At 57.6% G+C, this 21,484-nt stretch overlaps 1 protein-coding gene across 9 annotated transcripts in view; it reads right to left on the minus strand.

Annotated features, from left to right (window-relative positions):
* Positions 1–629: 629 nt before the first annotated feature.
* AKAP13 (A-kinase anchoring protein 13) overlaps positions 630–21,484 on the minus strand; it is a 326,203-nt gene continuing 305,348 nt past the window's right edge. For 8 of the 9 annotated variants that reach the window (XM_062204924.1, XM_062204923.1, XM_062204920.1 and 5 more), the window contains 15 exons: positions 20,737–20,984; positions 18,174–18,299; positions 17,938–18,055; positions 17,056–17,304; positions 15,941–16,017; positions 15,517–15,698; positions 15,339–15,421; positions 12,429–12,623; positions 10,327–10,488; positions 9,906–9,976; positions 9,425–9,469; positions 7,495–7,545; positions 6,638–7,087; positions 4,828–5,200; positions 630–4,254 (listed from right to left, as the gene is read on the minus strand). In XM_062204924.1, coding sequence (XP_062060908.1) covers positions 4,205–4,254; positions 4,828–5,200; positions 6,638–7,087; positions 7,495–7,545; positions 9,425–9,469; positions 9,906–9,976; positions 10,327–10,488; positions 12,429–12,623; positions 15,339–15,421; positions 15,517–15,698; positions 15,941–16,017; positions 17,056–17,304; positions 17,938–18,055; positions 18,174–18,299; positions 20,737–20,984 — 2,480 coding nt within the window. In that variant the 3' untranslated portion in view covers positions 630–4,204. The remainder of the gene's footprint in view (positions 4,255–4,827; positions 5,201–6,637; positions 7,088–7,494; positions 7,546–9,424; positions 9,470–9,905; positions 9,977–10,326; positions 10,489–12,428; positions 12,624–15,338; positions 15,422–15,516; positions 15,699–15,940; positions 16,018–17,055; positions 17,305–17,937; positions 18,056–18,173; positions 18,300–20,736; positions 20,985–21,484) is intronic. The other variant, XM_062204921.1, reaches the window with a different exon arrangement.

Genomic DNA, 21,484 nt, shown 5'->3' on the forward strand with positions numbered 1-21,484 from the left:
ACCAAATGCCGTGCCCAGGTTAGCCGCAGGCAAGTCCCATGGGAAAACCAGGTTCTGAAGCTTCCCTGGGACAGACTGGACGCGGGGAGGACAAGGCTCCCGGCAGGTGGGCGAGGCACTGGCCTTGGGGACCAGAGGGCCAGATGAGCAGCGTGTGTTGAGTGCACAGTGCTCAGCGCCCGAGAGCCCCTGCCCATGGGCAGGCTCTGCAGGACACAGTCCTGATGGCCCCCATGCGGCTCCCCGTTTCTCCAGGTGGTGCCGTCAGCAGGCCTGCGCGGGCAGGCTCCTGCTCCCGGGCCCTCAGCTCTTCAGGCATGGACCGGCGGCGGCTGTCACGGCGTCCAGGGGTCCGGAGCGTGGTCCACCATCTCCCGCGTGCATTCCGTTCCTCCACACACCTTTGCTGAAGGCGGAGGGCCCTGGGTGGCGGCACTGACATGTGCCCCGGAAATCCGAGTCCTGGCTGCGGCCCAGCCCTGTGCCGGCGGGTGGGTGTCATGGTTTCATCCTCAGCGGCGTCATGCCACAGGCCTCCGCTCCCCTGTCCCCCCTCCTCCCCACCCCCGGCACCCTGGACCCTGGAGGGCCCCTGCCCCATGCAGATCACTCACAGTGACAATCTAGACTTCAAAGGAAGTTCATTCATTTATTTAATTTTTTTGAGAGGGCTGGGAGGACTTCACAAGAGCCTGAAGCCAGTAACTAGGAAGGAAGATAAATCAAATACAGAGCCAGTATGTCATGGCAAAATGCCAGAAAACACACTGAAAAAAGGGTACAGTTCACAACTGCTCACTGTGTACATAATTACAAGTCCATATACAACAGCTGGGCTCCAGGGATCGAGCACAGCGCGGTGACGGGCATCTGCAGACAGGCAGTGAGCACGGGGCGCGTGGTGTGCGACACACAGGAGACCACAGGCTGACCGGCACTGTCCCCTCGGCACCCTGGGACTGCCTGTGCCTCAGGTGCTGCCCAGAGGCAGAAGCGTGGGGTGGGAACGGTCTGGGGGAACGGGGTCTGTGCTTCCTGTGGGAGCGCCTCTGCACAGGGCACAGTGGGGCCCCCGTTAAGGGCAGGTCGCCTGCTCCTGTGGCGGGGGACACGGGGCCGGGCATGGCGAGGGGGGCAGCTAGGAGCCATAGAGCCCCCCAAAAGCCTTAGGGAGATGGAGACCATGGCCTGTTGATATCTGACAGGTTAAATGAGATGAGGAAGTGAAAGATGCCCGTTTTCCCATCCATCCTTCTACCTCCCACTTTGAAACCTGGCCAGCAGGCTCCGGACCCCCAAGCTCTAGTTGTCTAGCAACGTTTCGCTGCGACAGAGGAGAGGTTAAGAACCAATGCAAACCAACTCTGCCCTGGGTCAGAGGATGCGTGGGCACAGCCCAGACACAGGCGCAGTGCCGGGACAGCCCAGCTGCACCCTCCTTCTGGACACAGTCCACTCACCAGGGTTGGGCTGACCTCCAGGCACAGTGGCGCGGGTCCTTAGAGTGAAGCTCAGCTCCAATGCCAATGCCAAGGCCTTGGGAGGAAAGAACTAGCTACGGGAAAGAGCTTGAGAGACAAAGAATGAAACAGTACTTGTATGAACAGCAATTTCTGGCCCAGAAGGTTCCACCCTTTAGGGGAGGGAACTAAATCGAATCCCTGCACCCTATACCTCATCCCAGATAAAGGGCTGAGCGCAGCCCCAAGGGGGCTCCTGAATGGGCGCCTACTGTTCACCGAGGCCTCGGGGAGGCCACGGAGGGAGAGGACACAGCACAGGCCGGTGGTTAGTGCTGCTGCCCTGAGACAGGACAAGGAAAAAGGCAGAATTCGTACCTTCCCAAAAGCAATGCTGACAGGCCCTCCCGGCAGACGGCCCGCGGGGCGGCGGCAAAGGCAGGCTGCGTGGTTTAAGCCTCCCCACTTCAGAGGAGACACAGGCACACACTGGATTGTCTGAGGAAGCTGGCCGCGAGGGTCACGCACGTGCACGTGTCACGGCCCTGTGGCGCCACAGGCTCCCCTCCCAGGAGGAGCACTCCGTTCTGGAAACCGCACCCTGGGTGGGCAGCTCCATCTGTGCGCCCAAACCCACACGATGCCAGGCACTTGGTCTATTCAGGGAGATGGGGAGCAGCCTCAGGATGAAATCCCGGTCCCCAGGACAGTGAGCCCGGAGGGCTCAGATCACAGCCAGAGCGCAGCAGCCACAGTCGACCTCGCGGCCAAGCTCAAAGCGGGAGGGCGAGGCCCTGGCAGGGGCGCCCCGTTCTCGGCGAGTGCTTCTCTCTGCTCCACAGAGCTCGTTCCCTGACAAGCCAGGGCCACTGCAGCCAGGTGGGAGTGGGAGGCTGTGGACAGCGTCCGCTGCAGACCGCAGGCCACAGGCTCGCTCACCTTGGCTCCGGATTGCCTGCCTGGGAGCCCCGGGAGGAGCCAGGCCTTCCCCGCCAGCACAGCACTTGCGCAAGGTGGGGCGAGGGGCAGAGCCAAGCGGCCGGGTCCTGCAGCCACGGCAGGTCTTGGCTGTAACCTGGGGGTTGTATGGAGCAGTGGAGGAAGCACCAGAACTGGTCGCTGTTGAGGCTTTTTAGTGGGCGCACCACGGCTCCAACAGAAAAACCAGAGGGCTTCAGTTTTGAAGTCTTTCTGGGGGTGAGAATTTATTAAAGCAGGGCATCCCACAAAGGTGGCCAGTTTCTTCGTTCTCAAGGAAGACACCTGGGACAAAAGAATGGCCTGAGGGGAGGGAGGGAAGGCCGGGCGCCTTCCCCAAGCCTGAGTTTCCACTGGAACCGCCAAGGTCCCTGGGAAGGCGGGTGTGGGGGAGCTGGCGGAGCAGCGGCCGCCTCAGCTCAGCACTTCAGGGTTGCGCGCGCACACACACACACACACACATACACACACACACACACAATAAATAAAACAAACCTAGGTTACAAATTCAGAACCAGACCTCTTTCAAATAAACTGAAAGATAAATGCCCCACCTGCAAGGCCAGCTTGCGCCTCACCAACCAGCACCAAGGTACAGATGGTTTCGTTTCTGTAAAGTGTGTCCAGAGCCCCTGCCTCCAGGAGCAGAGCGCAGGCAGCGAAGGCCACGTGGAAAGCACAGACTGCCCCGGGGCCCCGAGGGAGGCCAGCCCGGCACACACAGACCACAACACAGCGGAGAAGGAAGAGGAGAAAAGAAGCAGGCAGCACCTGGGACAGCGCTGAGCGGTACAGCCCGATTAATGACGACGGACGCTAACTTGGAAAGTGTTTTAAGAAACCAAACGTGGCCAAGGTCTCCTGACCCAGACCGAAGTGTGTCCCGGGCCAGCTCCTCGCGTGGGCCGCAGTGGCAGCAGCCAGGCCTGGCCCCACCTGCACCTCCTTCTCCACCAGTGGTCCCTGCCTGGTCCCACCAGGAGCTGCCCTGGGGGCTGCCCAGGTTTCAGGAACATTACCAGGGGCAGTGCCACTCCTGGGTGCTCAGTGACACCAGCAAGTGTCACACCGCAGGGAGCGCTGTGAGGCGCCTCTCATTTTAGCGGTGCCCAGAACGCGAGGGCAAACTACTTGGAAAACCATGCACTTCCTGGGGATCGTGACGACACGCCATCTTCGTTCCCCTGAGTGCCCCGACAGAGGTCAGGGTGGGCAGATCCCGCCCTCTCCTTGGTCTCACAAGGGGAGGGCACAGCCTCTGAAGACCATGGGTGAGCACCAAGTGCCATGCGCCCGGCAGCACAGCACTGCCACTCGTGCTGAGCTACAAGGGCCTAGCTCGGGCACACACCGTGTGCTGTGGCATGCCCTGGGTCTCCATGCCGACGGTCCCTGGGAGCACACAGATCGTCCAAACTCTCTGCCCATTCACTTTGGTCATGTTCCCCCAAATACAAGGCAGCCAGAGTTTCAGACCTCGTTTGGCAATTCGTTCGGCTCTCAGGGATCCTGGATGTGCCCAGGAGCTCACCTGTACTCCTGGGCCACCACCTTCAATAGAGGCCTGGGTGCAGCCGGCCCCACCTGTGAGTTCTGGGCACGCACAGGTCACAGACAGAGCAGGGGCTGGGCCTCTCTCCACCCTAACTCGCGAGACAATCTGCTGTTCTCCTCGAGGCCCTGGGGCAACCCAGGACAGGCCATCCGGTGTGGGGGAACTTGCACACGCAGGCAGGGCAGCAGGAGAGGCAAGGGTGGGGCGGCGCTCAGCAGAAGATCTCTTCCCCCTCTGCTGATGCTTCTGACACAGGACCTTCTGCAAGGCGAAGCCACAAGAAGATTCAGAAACAACTCCGCTCATGCCCTTCCTCCCCAGCCACACCTCCTGCAAGGCAAACCAGTTCGGGGTGCAGGGCAACTGCACTTTCTGCACCCCGGGACTTCCCAGCAGACTCGGTGCACGGGCTCTGGCCCGGCCTCCTTCACCCCGCCCCCTTTAACGTGTACCTTGGCACCAGGACTACTCTTCACACGGGGCTGGGAAGCAGAGTGTGCTCTTAGCATCCCACGCACTGAGAGAGCAAACCTAAGGCCTGGGTGGGGAGAGGCCAGGGCAGGGGAGGCCCTGGACACTGCGCTGTGGCTCCCTCCTGTCTTACTCCAGGCTTCTGAAAACTGCTTCACCACACGCCCACGCCTGCTGTCAGCGGCTGGGCTGGGGTGAGGAAGAGGGGAGGACGTGGGGTACTCTGTTTAGGCGAGTCCCAGCGCCTCTGCAGGAAAGGCGCACTCTGTCTGGGGCAGGGCGTTCTTCCCACGCGAGGCCAGCTCTGCGATCCCCATGGCCCGAGGGCGCCATCCCCTCCGAGCGCAGTGAGTGGGGTCTCACCTCCCGGCTGAATGCGGCCTCCTCTGCTCTTCTTCTTCTTCTCCTTCTTCTCCTTTGGCTTCGCTAAGCCAAACAGGCGGGAGGAGGACGTGGAGGAGGAGGAGGTGGAGGAGGAGGTGGAGGAGGAGGAGGAGCACCCAGGGGGCAGGCTCGGCCCCTCTGGCCCTCTGTGACTCTGGCTGGCTGAACCAAGGATGTGAAAAGGCCCCTTATCCTTATGTGTCCGGGACAGGCTGTTCCGTTTTGGGGACACGGAAAGCTCGGGGTCCAATGGCCCTGACCTGGCAGCGGCAGGTGCGGGCGGCAGAGACGATTCCTCAGGGCTGGGAAGGAAGGACGGGATCCTCATCAGCTTGCCGTGTGGACGGGAGACCTGCACACATGCAAAGAGGCGTCAGCATCCCTGCCATCCACCCCAAGGCTGAACCGTCAGCTGTGCTGGCCTCTGAGAACTGCACAGATCTCACTGTGGAGCAGCCACAGCCCCCAGCTGCACTGCGAACTATGTCTATGGACATCTTAGAAACAGCACCTTGGGCACACGGACATTGGCATCGAAGCATGAACACACAGCTGTGCTGGGGCAGCTCGGAGGAGAGCCCTTCACCCCGCAACACACGGAGAGTCCGACCTTAAGGCTGAGTTACACAGGGATGGAGGCCAAGGGGTCACAGCAGCACGTGCCGGCTGCAGGGCAGGAGGAGCTGTGCCGCGCTCCCAGGCAAGGGCCAGGCCCAGCGGCCAAGCCAGAGGCCACCTTGTGGTTTGGTGCCCTCCACTGGACTCCCAGCGCCTCTGCAAAAGTGAATTTTCTTTCACATTTCAAGGTCAGTGAGTCAAACGGCAACACAGCAGGGTTTTCAGGCGGGCAGGTGTGTGTGCAGCCAGGCTCTCCGCCCGCCACCAATGCCCATGGTCCAGAATCACCATGGAATACCGCCAAATAAACCCGGAGCCAGCGTGCCGGGGAACCGAGAGCCCTCCCGCAGCAGCAGGGACAGACACCGGGGCTGTGTCAACAGAAAGCAGGCGAGGCCTGAGGGCTCCACACAAGGTTATCGGCTGCAGGTGAGGGCAGCAGCTGCATCCACTGCTCTGACTGCCCCGGCCGCCCCTGCAGCATCTCAGGAGCTCTCGAACCCAAGCCGTTCCCTGACCCTGGGTTCCGGGGCTCCTTCATCCTTGTGTTTCCCCATCAGGCGACAAACTCCTTCAGGTGGGAGACTTGCCTGATTTCTTTTTAGTTATTAACTTATTTGAAAGGCAAACAGAGAGGGAAAAGACAGACTGATCTTCATCTGCCAGTCCACTTCCCAAACACCAGCAATAGCCAGGGCCAGAACTCCATCTGGGTCTCCCATGAGAGCCATGTTCCACTGCCTTCCCTGCACACTGGCAGGATGGGGAGAGCAAACAGAGCAGCTGGGACTCAAAGTGGCACTCCCACCCAGGATGCCGGCATGACAAGCAGGGGCTTAACCTGCTTTGCCCACCACCAGCCCCCATGCCCAATTTCGGACACGGCACAAAAGTGAGGGGAGTGGAGGGCAGTCATGCCTAAGGCTACTCTAGCCCAGGCCTAGGGGGTCAGCTCCAGGAGTCCTTTGGATCCTGGCCATACCCTCCAACATTCCTCAACCTCTTGGACATGCAAAAAGCAGAAAAACACGCACTCCCATCACTGCTGCCCTTGCGGGTAACAGAGATTCCGTACAAGCCGGCACCACACCTCCGCCCGCTGTCTTACAGCACGCCCTACAGACCCTCTGTCTGTGCTGGTCACCACCCCGGCTGGCAGGGCGCCCGCTACCTGGCAGAGGTCACGCTCCACGTGGCCCTGGCCCAGCCGCTCAGCGTCCCGCCGCAGCCGCTCCTGCTCTCTCTCCAGCTGCCGCTGGGCGGCGCGCAGCTGCTCCAGGTCGCACTGGTAGGCGCCCTTCCTCTGCTGCAGGTCCTCTTGCTCCCTCTCCAGGTCCCGCTGGCCCCGCTGCACCTGCTCCTCACGCTCTGCCAGCCGAGCCTCTCGCGCCTGCAGCTCCCGGTCACGGGCCTCCCACTCGCGCTCGCGACGGCGCCGCTCTTCGGCGTGCTGGGCCTGCTGCTTCTGCAGGTTGGCCAGGTCCTGACGCTGCTTCTCCAAGCTGCGCTGCTTCTCCTGCTCCACGAGGGAGCTGGGGCGGGACGCGCCCCGCGTGAGCGGCCGCTCGCTCAGCACCAGCTTCTGGTCCTCGATGTAACTGTCCTGCTGCAGCACCACGCCCTGGGGAGGCACAGGGGAGGAGAGCCCGCTGTAGGCACCAACAGAACGCAGGGAGCACAGGTCAGCGCCGGAGCAGCCGGCGGCACTGCCGGGGCTGAGGGGAGTACATGTGCTGTGCAGGGGGTGGGTAGGTTCCGTCTCTGGGACAGGAAGTGAGCAGAGTGAGGCTATTCCTAGGGTCACCCTGTCCAAGTGCTACACAGAGGCACGGGGTATGCAGCCCACAAGCAGGCAGCAGCCCGTGTGCACGGGGCATACCCACAGGCTGTGGCCTCTGTGAGTCCTGGAAGGCCCCGGGGCACCCTCTCCACCGCAGCTTGTAACCTCCCCACCACAGAAGGCCCCATGTCCACATCAGCAGCCCACGGCCCTCGCAGGCCCAGTCCAGCGGTCGGCAAGGCACATACCTGCAGGGCGCTCAGCAGCTCGTGCAGGTGAACGACGCTCTGCACCACCTGCTGCGAACAGAACGCAAAGATGCATCAGGGATTCGGGCAGACCCTGGGCGCCGGCAGTGCCCTGAAGAGCCCAGCAGGGCACCGTGCGGATGTTCTCGGCCGCGTTACTGAACAAGCAGGTGGCCGGGAGCGCGGGCACCCGGGGGAGAGAGAGCCGCGGGGCCCTGCTGCAGTGCGGGCGCCGTGACTGCTCTCCCGGCACCAGCAGTGGCCCCTCGGTGTGGGACTGTGGTTATTAAGTAATGCACACCACTGCTCTCTTTTCTTTTTATAGTTCTCAACATTTTTCCAGTTTTCTTCCAAAAACATGTATTGCTTTTATAATCCCAAAACAAGTCATTCGTCAACAAAATGCAAAAACTTAATCACAACACGCAGGTCTTCTGAGAGTATCCTCTGCCTTTCGCCGAGGGTTATTCTCAGCTGCCGCGGCCCAGGGAAGCCTCAGCCACGACTCTGCTCCTGCTGTCTCCCCGGCCGCCCTCACCACACACCACGGAGGCTGCTGCCACATGGGAAAGCCGACCGACGACCGCTTTACCCAGCAGCCTGTGTGGGCCCACGCTGAGGCCAGCGAGGGGACTCCGTTAGGACACCACCCAATTTAGACTTCAATACCAACAAGCAGACAACAGTCTCCTGTGGTTTTTTTTTTTTTTTTTTTTTTTTGGGGGGGGGGAGGCGATATTTCTTTTAATTTAAGTTCATAAGACAGAGCTCCTCAGGATCTCAAAAGCAAGATGAAAGAGAGAAAAAGAAAAGGAAGAAACACACAAAGAACACCACTGAGAATACAGCTTAGAGGGCAGGCGTTGTAGGCAGCCACCCCCCCTGTCCATGGGGATGGATTCCTAGACCCCCCAGCAGATGTCACACCTGTGATAGCACTGAGCCCCATTTCTCACGCTGGTTCCCACACATGCACACCCATGACAAAGCTGAGCTTACAACAGCCACAGGAGCCAGTGCTATGGCACAGCAGGCAAAGCTGTCGGCTGCGATGCCCGCATCCCACGTGGGCGCCAGCTCAAGTGTCAGCCGCTCCGGTTCCCGCCCAGCTAACGGCCTGGGAAAGCAGTGGAAGATGGCCCAAGTGCTGGAGGCCCTGCACCCATGTGAACGACTTGGAAGAGACTCCTGGCTTCGGCTTGGTGCACCCCTGGCTGCTGCAGCCATTTGGGGCATAACCCTGCAGAAAATCTGTCTTTCCCTCTAACTCTTTCAAATAAATTAAAAAAACACAAAAGCCGAGGCACAGGGAGGGTGGCAAAGTAATAAAGTAGAATCCCATGATGCAGTTCACTTCTCCCTCCGAAGCAGCAGCCCACACCTTCCCTCTGGCATCTCTGCCCGGGCGGCGCCTCTGAACTTGTGCTTGGGCCATTGGAAATTAAGTGAAGGCTGACTTGAATGCAGTACTGTGATAGCACAGCAGGCATCTGACAGCCCTGATGGTGGTGAGTGACCCCCACACAGGCAGAGTATAAGCAAGAGGGACAGCTGCCACCTGGAATCACCCCCAGTCCATCTCCAGGGTCCAGACTTGTGGCTTTTGGCACCAGGTTTGTGTTACAAAAAAAGCTGCTGCAAACTCTGCTCGTGTGTCTAAGCCTGGAAGACACCAGAGAGGCTGTACGGCCCACAGTCACAGGAAGCTGAGGACAGAGGACGCTTCCGAAGGACAGAGCATCAGAGGTCACGGTCAGAGCAGATCTCCAAGAGGCTGGCCTGGGGCAGGCCAACAGGAAGAGTCCAGGAGACCAACAGCTGTGCAGCTCTGTGTGCCAAAGGCAGCCTGCACTCAGCTTGCGGGGCACAGAGAGGCAAAGGCGAAGGCGGGCACCTGGCAGTGAGAAGCAGCAGTAACCAGGCTCCTTACCTCGGTGTTCCTCTTCAGGGTAAACACCAGGGCAGCATTTCCACCCTGTAAAACAAGACAGTGCTTCAGAAGTGAGCATCCTGACACAGACGCGGACTTCCACACTCGAGGCGCAGCCTCCCACTGCAGCAACGGAAGACCTGAGCTGCAGCCATTGCTACTGCAGCCAGATACAGAGACCCCTGGCCTGGGGCATCAAGGGCAAGTTCATGCTGGAACCAGCTCTGCCCAGGCCACAGCACGGCCGTGAGGGCAGACACAGCGTCCTGAGCCAGACAGGCTGAGCACCGGCGGCGTGGGCTGCCCCACTGAACTGTTCATTTTTTAAAACTGTGCTTTCCCCTGAAAATAAATTGCGACTTCATGAAAAGCAGCAAGTCAGGCATCTAAACCAAGATCACAATGGAAAAGCTCCAAAGGCTACGGATTCTGGGGGGTGGGCCACGGGGGGAGCCAGGGAGTGTATATGAGGCAGGAATACCTTTTTCAGACCACTGTCTGACTCCGTTCTCCTAAGATCCTGGCCATCATCTCCCTCTTCCTTCTCACCTCCTAAACAAAAAACAGACAGACAGAGAGCTCCGTGGTTGTCCTTCAAGGCGTAGCCGCAGACGATCTGCTCCAGACCCTTTAGAGACGACCGCCCGAGTCCTGCTGCTGCCCCCACCTCAAGCCGGCCTGCAGGCGGCTAACTCCAGCAGGAGGAAGCAAACGCAGCTTCTGATTTGGCTCTTGTGTAGCCCAGATGCCACGAGAATCTTCTGTTACAGTCAAGACCAGCCAGACTGGGGCACACGGTGACTGCCACGTGTGGAAGAGGGGCTGGCACCCCCAGAACAGAGGTCGTTCCTGGGAGTGGGAATTCGGGCTGCCTGTCCAAGACGTGGGTTCAAATCCCATACCTTTTGAAGCATTCATCTGGTGGCTGTCAAATCCGCCGAAGGTCTCCGCTCTGCGAGGCAAGGACACAGGGCCCATGCTGCCTTCCTGCCCCACGGGGCTGCTGGCCGTCTGCCCCAGGGGGCCTCCCAGACTTCCACTCACCAGACCCTGAAGGACCTCCACTGGGAAAGAGAAAACACGCACAACTGAGCTCTCCTCTCTCAAGGTGACACGGGACACAGACGGGAAGCAGGATGACCACCCTGCTCAGAGGAGGGTCTCAGGTACGTTTGGGTTTTAGTGGGTTCTGCTGGAAACATGAAACCTCTACCCCGATGCATAGACAGGGAGGCGTAGGGGGTTCCAAAAGGAATAGGGAGGCAGAGCAACTGACTGGACAGAGCACGGCTTCTGGACAAGGCCCAGAGCAGCTGGAAGAGGCGTCCTGCCATGTGACGGGCGACTCCAATGCAGAGCAGTGCAAACCACAACCAAGACTGTTTGCTAGGGCAGAGCTCAGAGGGGAGAAAGTGCCGCACATGAGCTGGAGGCTGGGTGCAGGGCAAACAAAACAGAGGCAGGAAAGCCCACAGAACACGCCGCCTGGCTTTAAAAAACAGGACAGAAAGACAACATGCGGGCACCCTAGGAAGAAAAGCTCTCTGAATCTAAAAATTTAAGAAATTAGTATCACATAAAAATGAGCAACAGAAAAATGCTGAAGTCAAATCCCACAAGTCACACAGCTCACCTGGACAACAGGCTTGTGATACACACAGGCTGAGCATAAAACAAAGTGAACTGGGAGACAGGAACCTCAGTGGAAGGAGAAGACACAGGAGGTGAAAGCGAGCAAACGGCATCACCGTACAAGGAAGCGAGCAGAGTGCGAGGACAGACAGACCCAGGCGAGAACAGCCAAGCAGGTGGTGGCTGAGAGGAGTGGCTGCACGTGAGGCAGGGGGCAGGCGACAGGCGCTGAGGACAGACGACGCTGCCTGGGGAACTGGGGTGCCTGGAGCCGGGGCTGGGACCAGCACCGCCACGCTGCAGGGCAACGCTGCTCTCCCCAAGTCTGCAAAACGTGGACATGGAGCAGCGGCCAGCACAGCAAGGCGCATCTGGTACGGCCGCCTGGATGAGTGAGCCCACCGCGCCCGGGAAACCCGCCGACCGCCAGGCTCTGCCAGCCGCGCTCCAAGCCAGAGCGTGCACGCCAGGCCCGACGCCCGCGGCAGCCTATCAGGGTGAGGGCGCACGTGACCTCAGCACACAGCACCCTCAGGGGTGCCTCCTGAGGCCCCCGCCAGACAGCAAGCTCCACGCACCGTGCTGACACAGGGGTGCTGCCTAGGCCGGCTGAGTGCTGGGCACCTAGTACACGCACTTGAGAGAGAAGACTGCAGGCCTGGGTGGACGAGAGAGCACAGGGCAGGCGTGCCACTCCCTCCAGGGAGGCAGCACACGAGGACCCTGTCTGGGAGCGGCCCTGCTACTACAACGGTTCGGCAAAGGCGCGGCACTGGGCAAGTGTGAGACCAAGCAGAAATGGAGGAACTCTGGAGGTGCGATCGCAAGAAATGCCACAGGAAGAAGAGGATGCGGGGTGGGGCTTGTGTCGACTCAAACGTCTACTGTGAAACGTGGGGGCCGCTGTCTGGGAACGGGAGCGGAGGCCATGGGACCTTAAAGCGAGGTCACTACGCACAGCAGCATGGGGCCTTCTCCCTCTGCAGGGGCAGGTGGGGGTGGTGGGGTGGAGGGGTCTTAGGACCACATTGTAAGGAGGCCCACCGGCAACAACTTCTGCTGCAGGATATGTTTTCTCTAACAGACACGGCAGCAGTTAAGCTGTGACCGGGACGTCCGAGTCCCACCCCACGGAGCCCGGGTGTGCGCTCCAGCCCCGACCCTGCGTCCAGCTAATGGCAACTGGCGTCAGGCGATGGCTCAAGGGGCTGGGCTCCTGCTAACCACCGGGGAGACCTGGACCGAGCCCCAGGCTCCTGGCTTCAGTCCTTTGGAGACTGAGTCTCTCAGGTAAGTACCAAGGAGCAGAGTGCACGCTGGCAGGTGGCTGCACACAGCCCCGTGGGGAGGGGCCGCGCTGCACGCTGCTTACCTTCACTCATGGCGCTTCTCATGAGCGGTCCTCCTTTGAGAGCCTCCTGTGTGCTGGAGCGGAAGAGGGCTCTGGGGCTGTGAGCAGGGGAGCAGTCCTCGGGCAGCGGAGCGCTGCACTCCGCCAGGTCCCGGAAGATCGCCTCCTTCTCCTCCAGGAGCAGCAGGATCTGCTGGTCCTTCTGCCGCAGCTGCTCTGCAGGGGAGAGAGGCTGCGTTGGACAGGCGGCTGGGACGCGCGCGCCCCCTTGTGGGGACTTGCGGAAAGCGGCAGAACTAGCCCGGCCTCAGGAGGGCGGAATACTAAGTTAGGCGACATCTGCCTGTCACCACCATCCTGATTCTAGGATTAATCATGTGGTTAAGGAGTAGTCCCTTTGAAAAGACACATGGTTTTCTCCCTAATAAGAACTGTGAAGCCACTCGGCCTCTGGCAGGCACTGCAGTCCCTGACCCAGGCCGTGCTCAGCCCACTGCTCACTTCCTGCTGCAGCCACCACCCCACGGCCGCCCAGCCCAAGGCCACACCTCCAGTGCCTCCTTCCCTCTCCTCTCTGCAGATCTGCCACCCACAGGAGCACCCGGCAGCCTCCTCCCTGCCACCCCTCTGCCACCTCTGCCTTGCACTGCCCCGGAGGGTGGATGTGTCTTGACTGCTTCCTGTGTGCTGACAACCAGGTGAGTGTCCCCGCCCCGCGGCCCCCTCTGCAGAGTACACGGTCAGCGGCCATCTCCACAGAGACCCTGCCACTTGTGGTCTCTTCCTCATCAGCAACTCTCCCCCCGCCCCCCAGCTACCTGGGACGTCTGGGAGAGGCTGCGGCTCAGCTCTGCCCCTCCACCCACACTCAGCTGACCAGGCTTGCTTGTTTTCCAATATTTATTTATTTTCTAATTTTTAAAAATTATTTATTCATTTGTTTCTTTTAAAGTTTTTAAAGATTTATTTATTTTATTTTTATTTGTTTGAGAGGTAGAGTTACAGAGAGGGAGCAACAGAGAGAGAGGTCTTCCATCTGCTGGTTCACTCCCCAAATGGCTGCAATGGCCAGGGCTGGGCCAGGAAGAAGCCAGGAGCCAGGAGCTTTTTCCAGGTCTTCCACACAGGTGCAGGGGCTCAAGTACTTGGGCCATCTTCCACTGCTTTCAAGCCATAAGCAGAATGCTGGATTGGAAGAGGAGTACCCACAAACTGGCACCCATACAGGATGCCAGGGCCATAGGCAGAGGCTTAACCTATTCCGCCACAGTGGCAGGCCCTAAAGATTTATTTTATTTATTCGAAAAGCAGAATTACAGAGAGAGAAAGGGAATGAGATCTTCCATCCGCTGGCTCACTCCCCAAATGGCTGCAATGGCTGGGGCTGTGCCAGGCTGAAAACAGGGGCCTAGAGCTTCTTCTGGGTCTCCCACGTGGGTGGCAGGGGCTCCAGCACTTGGGCCATCTTCTGCTGCTTTCCCAGGTGCATTAGCAGGGAGCTGGATCAGAAGTGGAACAGCCGGGACTCGAACTGGCATCCGTATGGATGCAGGTGTTATAGGCAGTGGCTTCACCCGCTACACAACAGCAGTTCCGAGCTGCCCAGGTTTTGATGACCCTGTCATTCACTACCCCCGCCTCCTCTCTAGCTCAGGCCTTACACAACCCAATCTAGGAGTCATCCCACTGGTGTGTCCATTTTCAGCATGCCAACTAAAAAGACAAATCAATCCCTTCAGCTGAAGCACCCATCATCTGGCTGACACCATCGCCATCTGGCAGGTGCATCGAGTCCCTCTTAGTCTGCACACAGCTCTCCTTCTTGCGTGGACAACTAAGTTCCTTCTGATGCAGTTCACGCCCTGGCCTCCCCAGGAGGCAGGGTGGGTGGCTCCCACATGTGCAACACGTGCACCGGTCTAATGAACCACTTTGTGGCCTGTCACTTATGTCTGTCTCCCTTTCATGAGTCTGAGTTTCCAAAGGCAAGGTCAGCACCTAGCAGCACCCCTAGCCAGGGGTCAAACAAAAGTTCACAGGAGGATATGATTCGGCTCCGCAGTGTGACACAATGCTCTCTGTGCAGCTCCAGGGACCAGCAAAACTCCTGGGTAGGAGCCCTTAGTTGACCCCAGGCCTTGCTGCTACGCAAGGCACAGGCCTTACCCTGGAATCTTCAAAAACCACTGGGAGGCCACACTGTTTTAAGACAGAGCACAGGGCCGGTGCCGCGACTCACTAGGCTAATCCTCCGCCTAGCGGCACCGGCACACCAGGTTCTAGTCCCGGTCGGGGCGCCGGATTCTGTCCGGTTGCCCCTCTTCCAGGCCAGCTCTCTGCTGTGGCCCGGGAGTGCAGTGGAGGATGGCCCAAGTGCTTGGGCCCTGCACCCCATGGGAGACCAGGAGAAGCACCTGGCTCCTGCCATGGGATCAGCGCAGTGCCGGCCATAGTGGTCATTTGGGGAGTGAACCAACGGAAGGAAGACCTTTCTCTCTGTCTCTCTCTCTCACTATCCACTCTGCCTGTCAAAAAAAAAAAAAAAAAAAGAGCACAGATTCCACTCAGCGTGTATGACCCCGGTCTGCTTGGTCTCTCGGTCCTCAGTGCCCTCACCCGTACAGTGGGGCCAGACTCCCCGGCCAGCAGGGCTCCCAGCAAGGCCACCCAAGAAACAGTGTCCAACAGGGTACTAGTCTGTCTCCAAGCCCCCGCCCAGCTCACTGATGAACACACGTCAAACAGATCCACTGAGAATCCTCATCCTCAAATTCTGTCCTTCCCTGTTTGGATTTTAGAAGGGCCTATGATTTTGCAAAACATCCGGGGACACGGACAGAGACGGGAGACTCGGTGCCCCTGGAAGCATCTGTCTCCTGCGCCCTCGAGACGGCCAGGATGGGGCCAGAACCACCCACCCCACCTGCTGACCTTTCAACTCCCGGGCTCTGGTGTCCAACATTCGCTTTTCCTCCTCGTTCTCACTGGGGACTCCTTCATCTTCATCTCTGTTCCTAAGACAGCAAACACAGACCAGACTCAGACACCAACCACCAGTCACCGTCCACTGTGACAGGGACAGGGCGGCGCGGAGGCCGGGCGGGCTCACAGGGTGTTGATGGTGTCCTGAATGGTGCGGATCCAGCTGTTCCTTTCCTCTTTGGAGCCGGCGTGGACCTCCACCATCTCTGGGTCCTTCACCCCCATGCTGATGAGAAACAAGCCCTTCTCCTCGTGTGCCACTTCCCTCACGATCAGCTTCTTCAAGGAGATCACCGTCGATTTCTGGTCCTGAAAGGCGGGGAGAGGGGAAGTCCATCGCTCACAGACACACTGCCTACCTCTCAAGGAGGTCGTTGATGTGGGTAAGACCAGAGGCTCTCAAAAGCATGTGGTTCAAAGAACGGCAGCTGCTCTGATGGAGAGAGGTGTCCCCCAATTCCATCCACAGAGCTCGCGCTGCAGGACAGCCAGGGCTGAAGTCCACGCCCGCCCAGACGCTGAGACCTCAGCAGGGCAGTGACTCTGCTTACCAGTGACGCGAAGATGTACTTCTGGTCTTTCTCTTGAAGGAAAACCAGAATGTCAGTGAGCAGGATGGCCTGGACCTCTGCAAAGTGGAAATGGGGAGGGAAGAGAACAGTGACTACCGGCAGCTGCAGACCGCAGTGGGCTTCTACCTCTGGGGCACACCCCGAGACTGCAGCTGGCCAGGGCAGAGCCTCCCCAGCTCGGCAGGAGGCAGGCAGGTGCATCAGCAGGGTGCTGGATTGTGGGTGGAGCAGCTGGGGCTCGAACTGGTGCCCACACGGGATGCTGGCGCTGCGATTCAGGGCCCCGCAGCGCCAACCCCATGAGGCAAGGTTTTCAGAATACTTCGAGGGGGCTGCTGCTGTGGCGTAGCGGGTAAAGCTGCCACCTGCAGTGCCGGCATCCCATATGTGCACCAGTTTGAGTCCTGGCAGCTCCATTTCTGATCCAGCTCTCTGCTACGGCCTGGGAAAGCAGTAGAAGATGGCCCAAGACCTTGGGCCCCTGCACCTGCGTAGGAGACCCAGAAGAAGCTCCTGGCTTCAGATCAGCACAGCTCCAGCCACGTGGCCATCTGGGGAGTGAACCAGCAGAGGGAAGACCCCCCCCCCCCTCTGCCTCTCAAATAAATAAATAAGTCTTAAAAAAAAATACTTTGAGACTTCACTGTATCTTCATGTCATTTATAAGCTACCGCAAACCAATCCATTTGGATATCAGATTAAAACAATGAAAGGGAGGTTGACGCTGTGGTATAGTGGGTAAGCTGCTGCCTGCAGTACTGGCATCCCACATAGGTGCTGGTTCTAGTCACAATTGTTCCACTTCTGACACAGCTCCCTGCTGACGCATCTGGGAAAATAGTGGAAGACAGTTCAAGTGCTTGGGCCCCTGCACACAATCAAGAGGCTCAGAAGCAGCTCCTGGCTCCTGGCTTCAGCCTGGCCCAACCTTGGCTGTTGCAGCCATTTGGGGAGTGAACCAGCGGACGGAAGACCTCTCTCTCTGTAACACTAACGTACTGTTGCTTCCGGGTGATGTCTGGGTGCCTACTGCGGGAAAGGCTCTGCTGAACCCCCCACCAGAGCACAGGCCCTCGGGGCGAAGGGCGCCTCACCTTTCAACCGGCCAGTGGAGCTCTTGAGAGAGACGGTCCCATCTCGCACGAGCTGCTTGCGTTTCAGGTCCTCTTTGGCGAACATCTGACCGCTATTCATCCTCATGATCGACTTGCTGTCTGTCTTGGTGTAGAACTCACTGAGCCGTGCCTTCTTTTCATAACTCGCCACTTTGCTGTCCACAGCCCCAATCACGTCTTTCACCAGGCTCAGGCACTGGGTGAGGTCTTCTTGCTCTGCCTCGTTGTCTTGGAGCAAAGGATAATTCTGTCATTAATGGCTCTTGCAGATGAGGGGAGAGGGAGCCAGATCAGCCTCCTGCTCCCACCGCCACTCCCTCTGTGGTTCCACAACACAGGAGAGCCAAGAGCTGGAGGCCACGTGCCTATCCCTCGTGCCATCCTAAATCTAATTCTAAAGAAAGAAGTTTCCGGTGACATGGACAACACTAAGTATGAGCTAAGTTTTACAATAAAAGGACCCAATGATTTTTAGGGAGGGCGAGCAGTAGAGAGGAGCCAGCAGCTGTTTTACCTAATCTTTACTGGAACTGCCTGTAAGCCAGCACTGGCAAGACAGAGAGGAATCCGTCAATGCCGACGCACTGAGCAGGGGCAGCAGCTCCAGCCCTCACAGGGAGAACCGGTCACCCAATTCCCAGGGGAGCCGGCGGGTGTTTCCTTTCCCTCTTGCTGCTGCCCGCCCTCACCCCAGTGACAAAACATTCCACAATTTTACTCAAGAAAACTGTTTTCAGGATCAGACAGAGGATTCTCTTTTAGACCCAGTATGAAGTAGCTCCTCCACGCGGGCTCCAGTGCTGCTGGGTACCTGGGAAGGAGACCACTGGCTGATGAGACAGTGTTAAAAAGCAGACTCACCTTTGGTACACTGCAATATTCTTTGGAATAAAACTGGGTACTTGGTGATCCGCTGGGTTACGAGCAGTATGCACTCGGGGATTCCAAGCCTCCTTACTACCGAACTGCTCATCTTCTTCTGCAAGACAGTAAATGAGTCATCAGGAACCACGCAAGGCAGAGGCTCTGGCTAAGACGAACAGTGAGTGATGACTGCTCACGACAATGATGGACAGGTTCACGGTTCACATCAGTACCTTCACAAAGGTCTGAAAGCGTTTCTCCTTGGTGTAGAGGTCTTTGAAGTAGTTCACAGACTGGTTGTGCTGCCCACAAAACTTGCCATAGGTCTTCTTCAAGCGTTGTGCATTCTCACCGGAAAACTGCAGAGAGAAAACAGCACTTACTCCAACACGCACAAAGTCCCGGGCTATCTGTGAAAGCCTGCAGTGCTGGTTCGTCAGTTCCCTCCACAGCAGCTCTGCACAGCTGCCCAGCTCCCACAGATGTGTGTCCACTCACACCTGTGACACATACGTGTTCACAGCACTATCATTTATAGTAGCCCCCAAGTGACAATCTCTCATGGACAAATAAAATATGGTATTATCCACACAATGGAATATTATCTGGACATAAAAAAATAAAGTACCAACACATGCTATAATTACGATGAATGGAACCATTATGTTACAGAAAATAATCATGCATTCTGCATTATTTCATTTATACACGATGTCCAGAATGGGCAAATCAACAGAGTGCGACAGGAAGAGTACTGGTGGTTGCCTAGACCAGGAGAGCACAGGGGTGGGTATGAAGGATGAGTGACGCCTACAGGTGCTTCCTGTAAGTGATGAAAATGCCCCCAACCACTGCATGATGGCTGCACGACGGTGAATATACACACAAAAAATTAACCGTGCACTTTAAACGAGTAGACTGCATGACATATCAACTATACCTCAAGAAAACTGTCACATATATTTGATAAACAAAAACTCATAGAAATATCCATGTCCAGCATATACAGCACAACAAAATATGCCCTAATCTCCATTTGTTACAAACATATTAGCACGTTTCTCAAGGAATAGTTTTAAAAATAGGATCCGGGTCAAAGTTAGACATCAACAGTCATCAGTGGGGTCAGCAGCAGGGTCAGCCACCAACTGAGACACAGAGTGTCTGAGATACCAGAGTGCTGGTTCGAGTCTCGGCTGCTCCACTTCCAATCCCGCTATTGTTGCACCTGGGAAAGCACTGGAACACAGCCCAAGTTCTTAGACCCCTGCACCCACGTGGGGGCCCTGCGTGGAATTCCTGGCTCCTGACTTCAGCCTGGCACAGACCTGGCCAGCCACTCGGGGATGAACAGACGGAAAATCTTCCCCCCTCTCTCTCTCTCTACCACTCTGCCTTTCAAATAAATAAATCTTAAAAGAATAGAAAGCAAAACAAAGAAACAGCCATTATTACCCACAATCTGTTCACTTCCTTCATGCAGCAGGCCTCATGACCCGGCATGGCCCTTCAATCATTTTCAAATGCTCACAGTCTCCACGGTTCCCCTGAAGTTAGGTCCACTTGCAGGTAAATCAAGGCGCTTCTCTGTCCACAGGACGCCTGCTCAGCATTTACAATTTCCATGCACTAAAAACGCAAGCCGATCCTAGCTGAAGAATGTGGGAGACGGGCAGCAGAGGGCGCGCAGGTGCTCTGCCTGTGCCTACAGCAAGTGCCTGAAAAGGCCAGTCTGGGGCCCGGTGGTGCTGAGGCTCCAGTCAGCTAGCAACCAAGACCTTGCTGGAGAACCTGCACACAACAGGGCCTTAAGTCCAGGCAGAAAAGTGGGGCCGGACGCACGGGGATGGCCGAGTGGTCAAGGCGCTGGACTTCAGAGAGGTGGGGCAGAAAGGTGGACACGCAGAATGTTTGGGTCAGAGGCCGTTCAGGGAGGAACGATCCTCATTCGGAGGTTCCACTGCTGGGTCCTGGCCGCCTGCTCCAGCCCCCCGTGTGCAGACACTATCCACAGGGCATCTATAGTCCCTTCTTACCCAGGGATCAGGGGACCCGCACACGCAAGTCCAGGCTGCTCCAAGCTCTGTAGCTCCTCCTGGCCCTTAGCGCCTTCTCAGCAGACAGCTGAGCAATGCATGTGCCTGCTACTGCATGAGTGAGGTGAGGTGGATGGGCTCAGGAACACAAGAGGAGGCCTAAGTGTCCAACTATCTGACAAACACTCCAGCAATGATCTGCTGATGGGAAAATACCAAGTCACAGGCCCAACTTACAACCCTCTGCCTGTCAAGCTGCTATGAACAGTGTCTTTTTGGTTTTAAGAATATCTTTAAAAGAAACATTAAAAGCTGTCTACACATCTGAACATATCAATATAATTTGCAGCAGAATTTTTTGGGAGATTGAACCCACACCATCCGCTGATGAAATTACCAACGTTAACAGTCTGCCAGGTGTTTCCCAGTTTCCTGCCCAAGTTGTGCCTCAGCTGGCTTTTAGAGAAGTGAGGCAGGGGGCAGTTCAAGGCCTCCAGCAGGCACTTTCTGGTTCCTTACACCACGGTACTTCTGATGAGGGCACAGATGGAGGCAGGGCAGCTGGCTGTCACTGCTTCCCTGCCCCATGATCAGGGACTCTGTGGAAACACTGTCTCGAACCTTCTCAGCGGCATCAGGAGAAAGCTACTGTGCTACCCATTCTTCAGAAAAGGAAATGCCGCGGAGCAAGGCCGAGTGACCTCCCCACGTGGACACTGACGGGGCTGCCCTCTGCTCCCGTGCCCGTGTGCGTTCTCACCTGATTTACAAGCACGTCCCCTATCCTCTGGATGAGAAAGTTCTCACTCTGATCCAGCACAGACTCCTTCTTCCGCTCCAGGATCTTCTGAAAGAACTGGCTGTGGATATTGATGAGCTCGTCCAAACAGGGGAACAGCTTGTCCACCATCTGCTGTTCGAAGTGCAGCTCCCCCACCAGGCCCCGGCTGTACACGTCACTCATGATCTTGAGGGTGCGGATGTGATGGAACTCTGTCTGCATCAGCTCTGCAAGGACAGCAAGGACCAGGGGTAACCCGGCCGAGGGCGACCCGGCCAAGGGTGACCTGGCCAAGGACTTTCCCTCGGAGATCACCTGTGGCACTCCCAGGTGAGTTCGGAGCCCAATTTCAGCTTTCAAACCGGGTCAAAAGCTGTTTTGCCCCTCTGAGTATTCTCATTTCGCACCTCTGTGTGTCACACAACCCAACCCTGCACTGTGAGGACAGAAGCACTGCTGAGCCAATAAATGCTCAGAAGGTTGAAAAGAAACAGTGAGGCAAAGTGGAAAACAGGGTGCACTCCAGACCACATTCTCGCACCTTAGTTTTTAAAACAAATCTTTTGTCATCTGCAGGGGACAGAGCTGTGGAACAGTGGGTTAAAACCTGGGCCTGCAGTGCCAGCATCCCATATGGGTGCCAGTTCGAGTCCTGGCTGCTCCACTTCCAATCTAGCTCCCTGCTAATGTGCCCGAGAAGTCAGTGCAGGACGGCCCAAGTCCTTGG

The sequence above is a fragment of the Lepus europaeus genome, chromosome 11, assembly GCF_033115175.1.
Source record: "Lepus europaeus isolate LE1 chromosome 11, mLepTim1.pri, whole genome shotgun sequence".
NCBI classification, from domain to species: domain Eukaryota; kingdom Metazoa; phylum Chordata; class Mammalia; order Lagomorpha; family Leporidae; genus Lepus; species Lepus europaeus.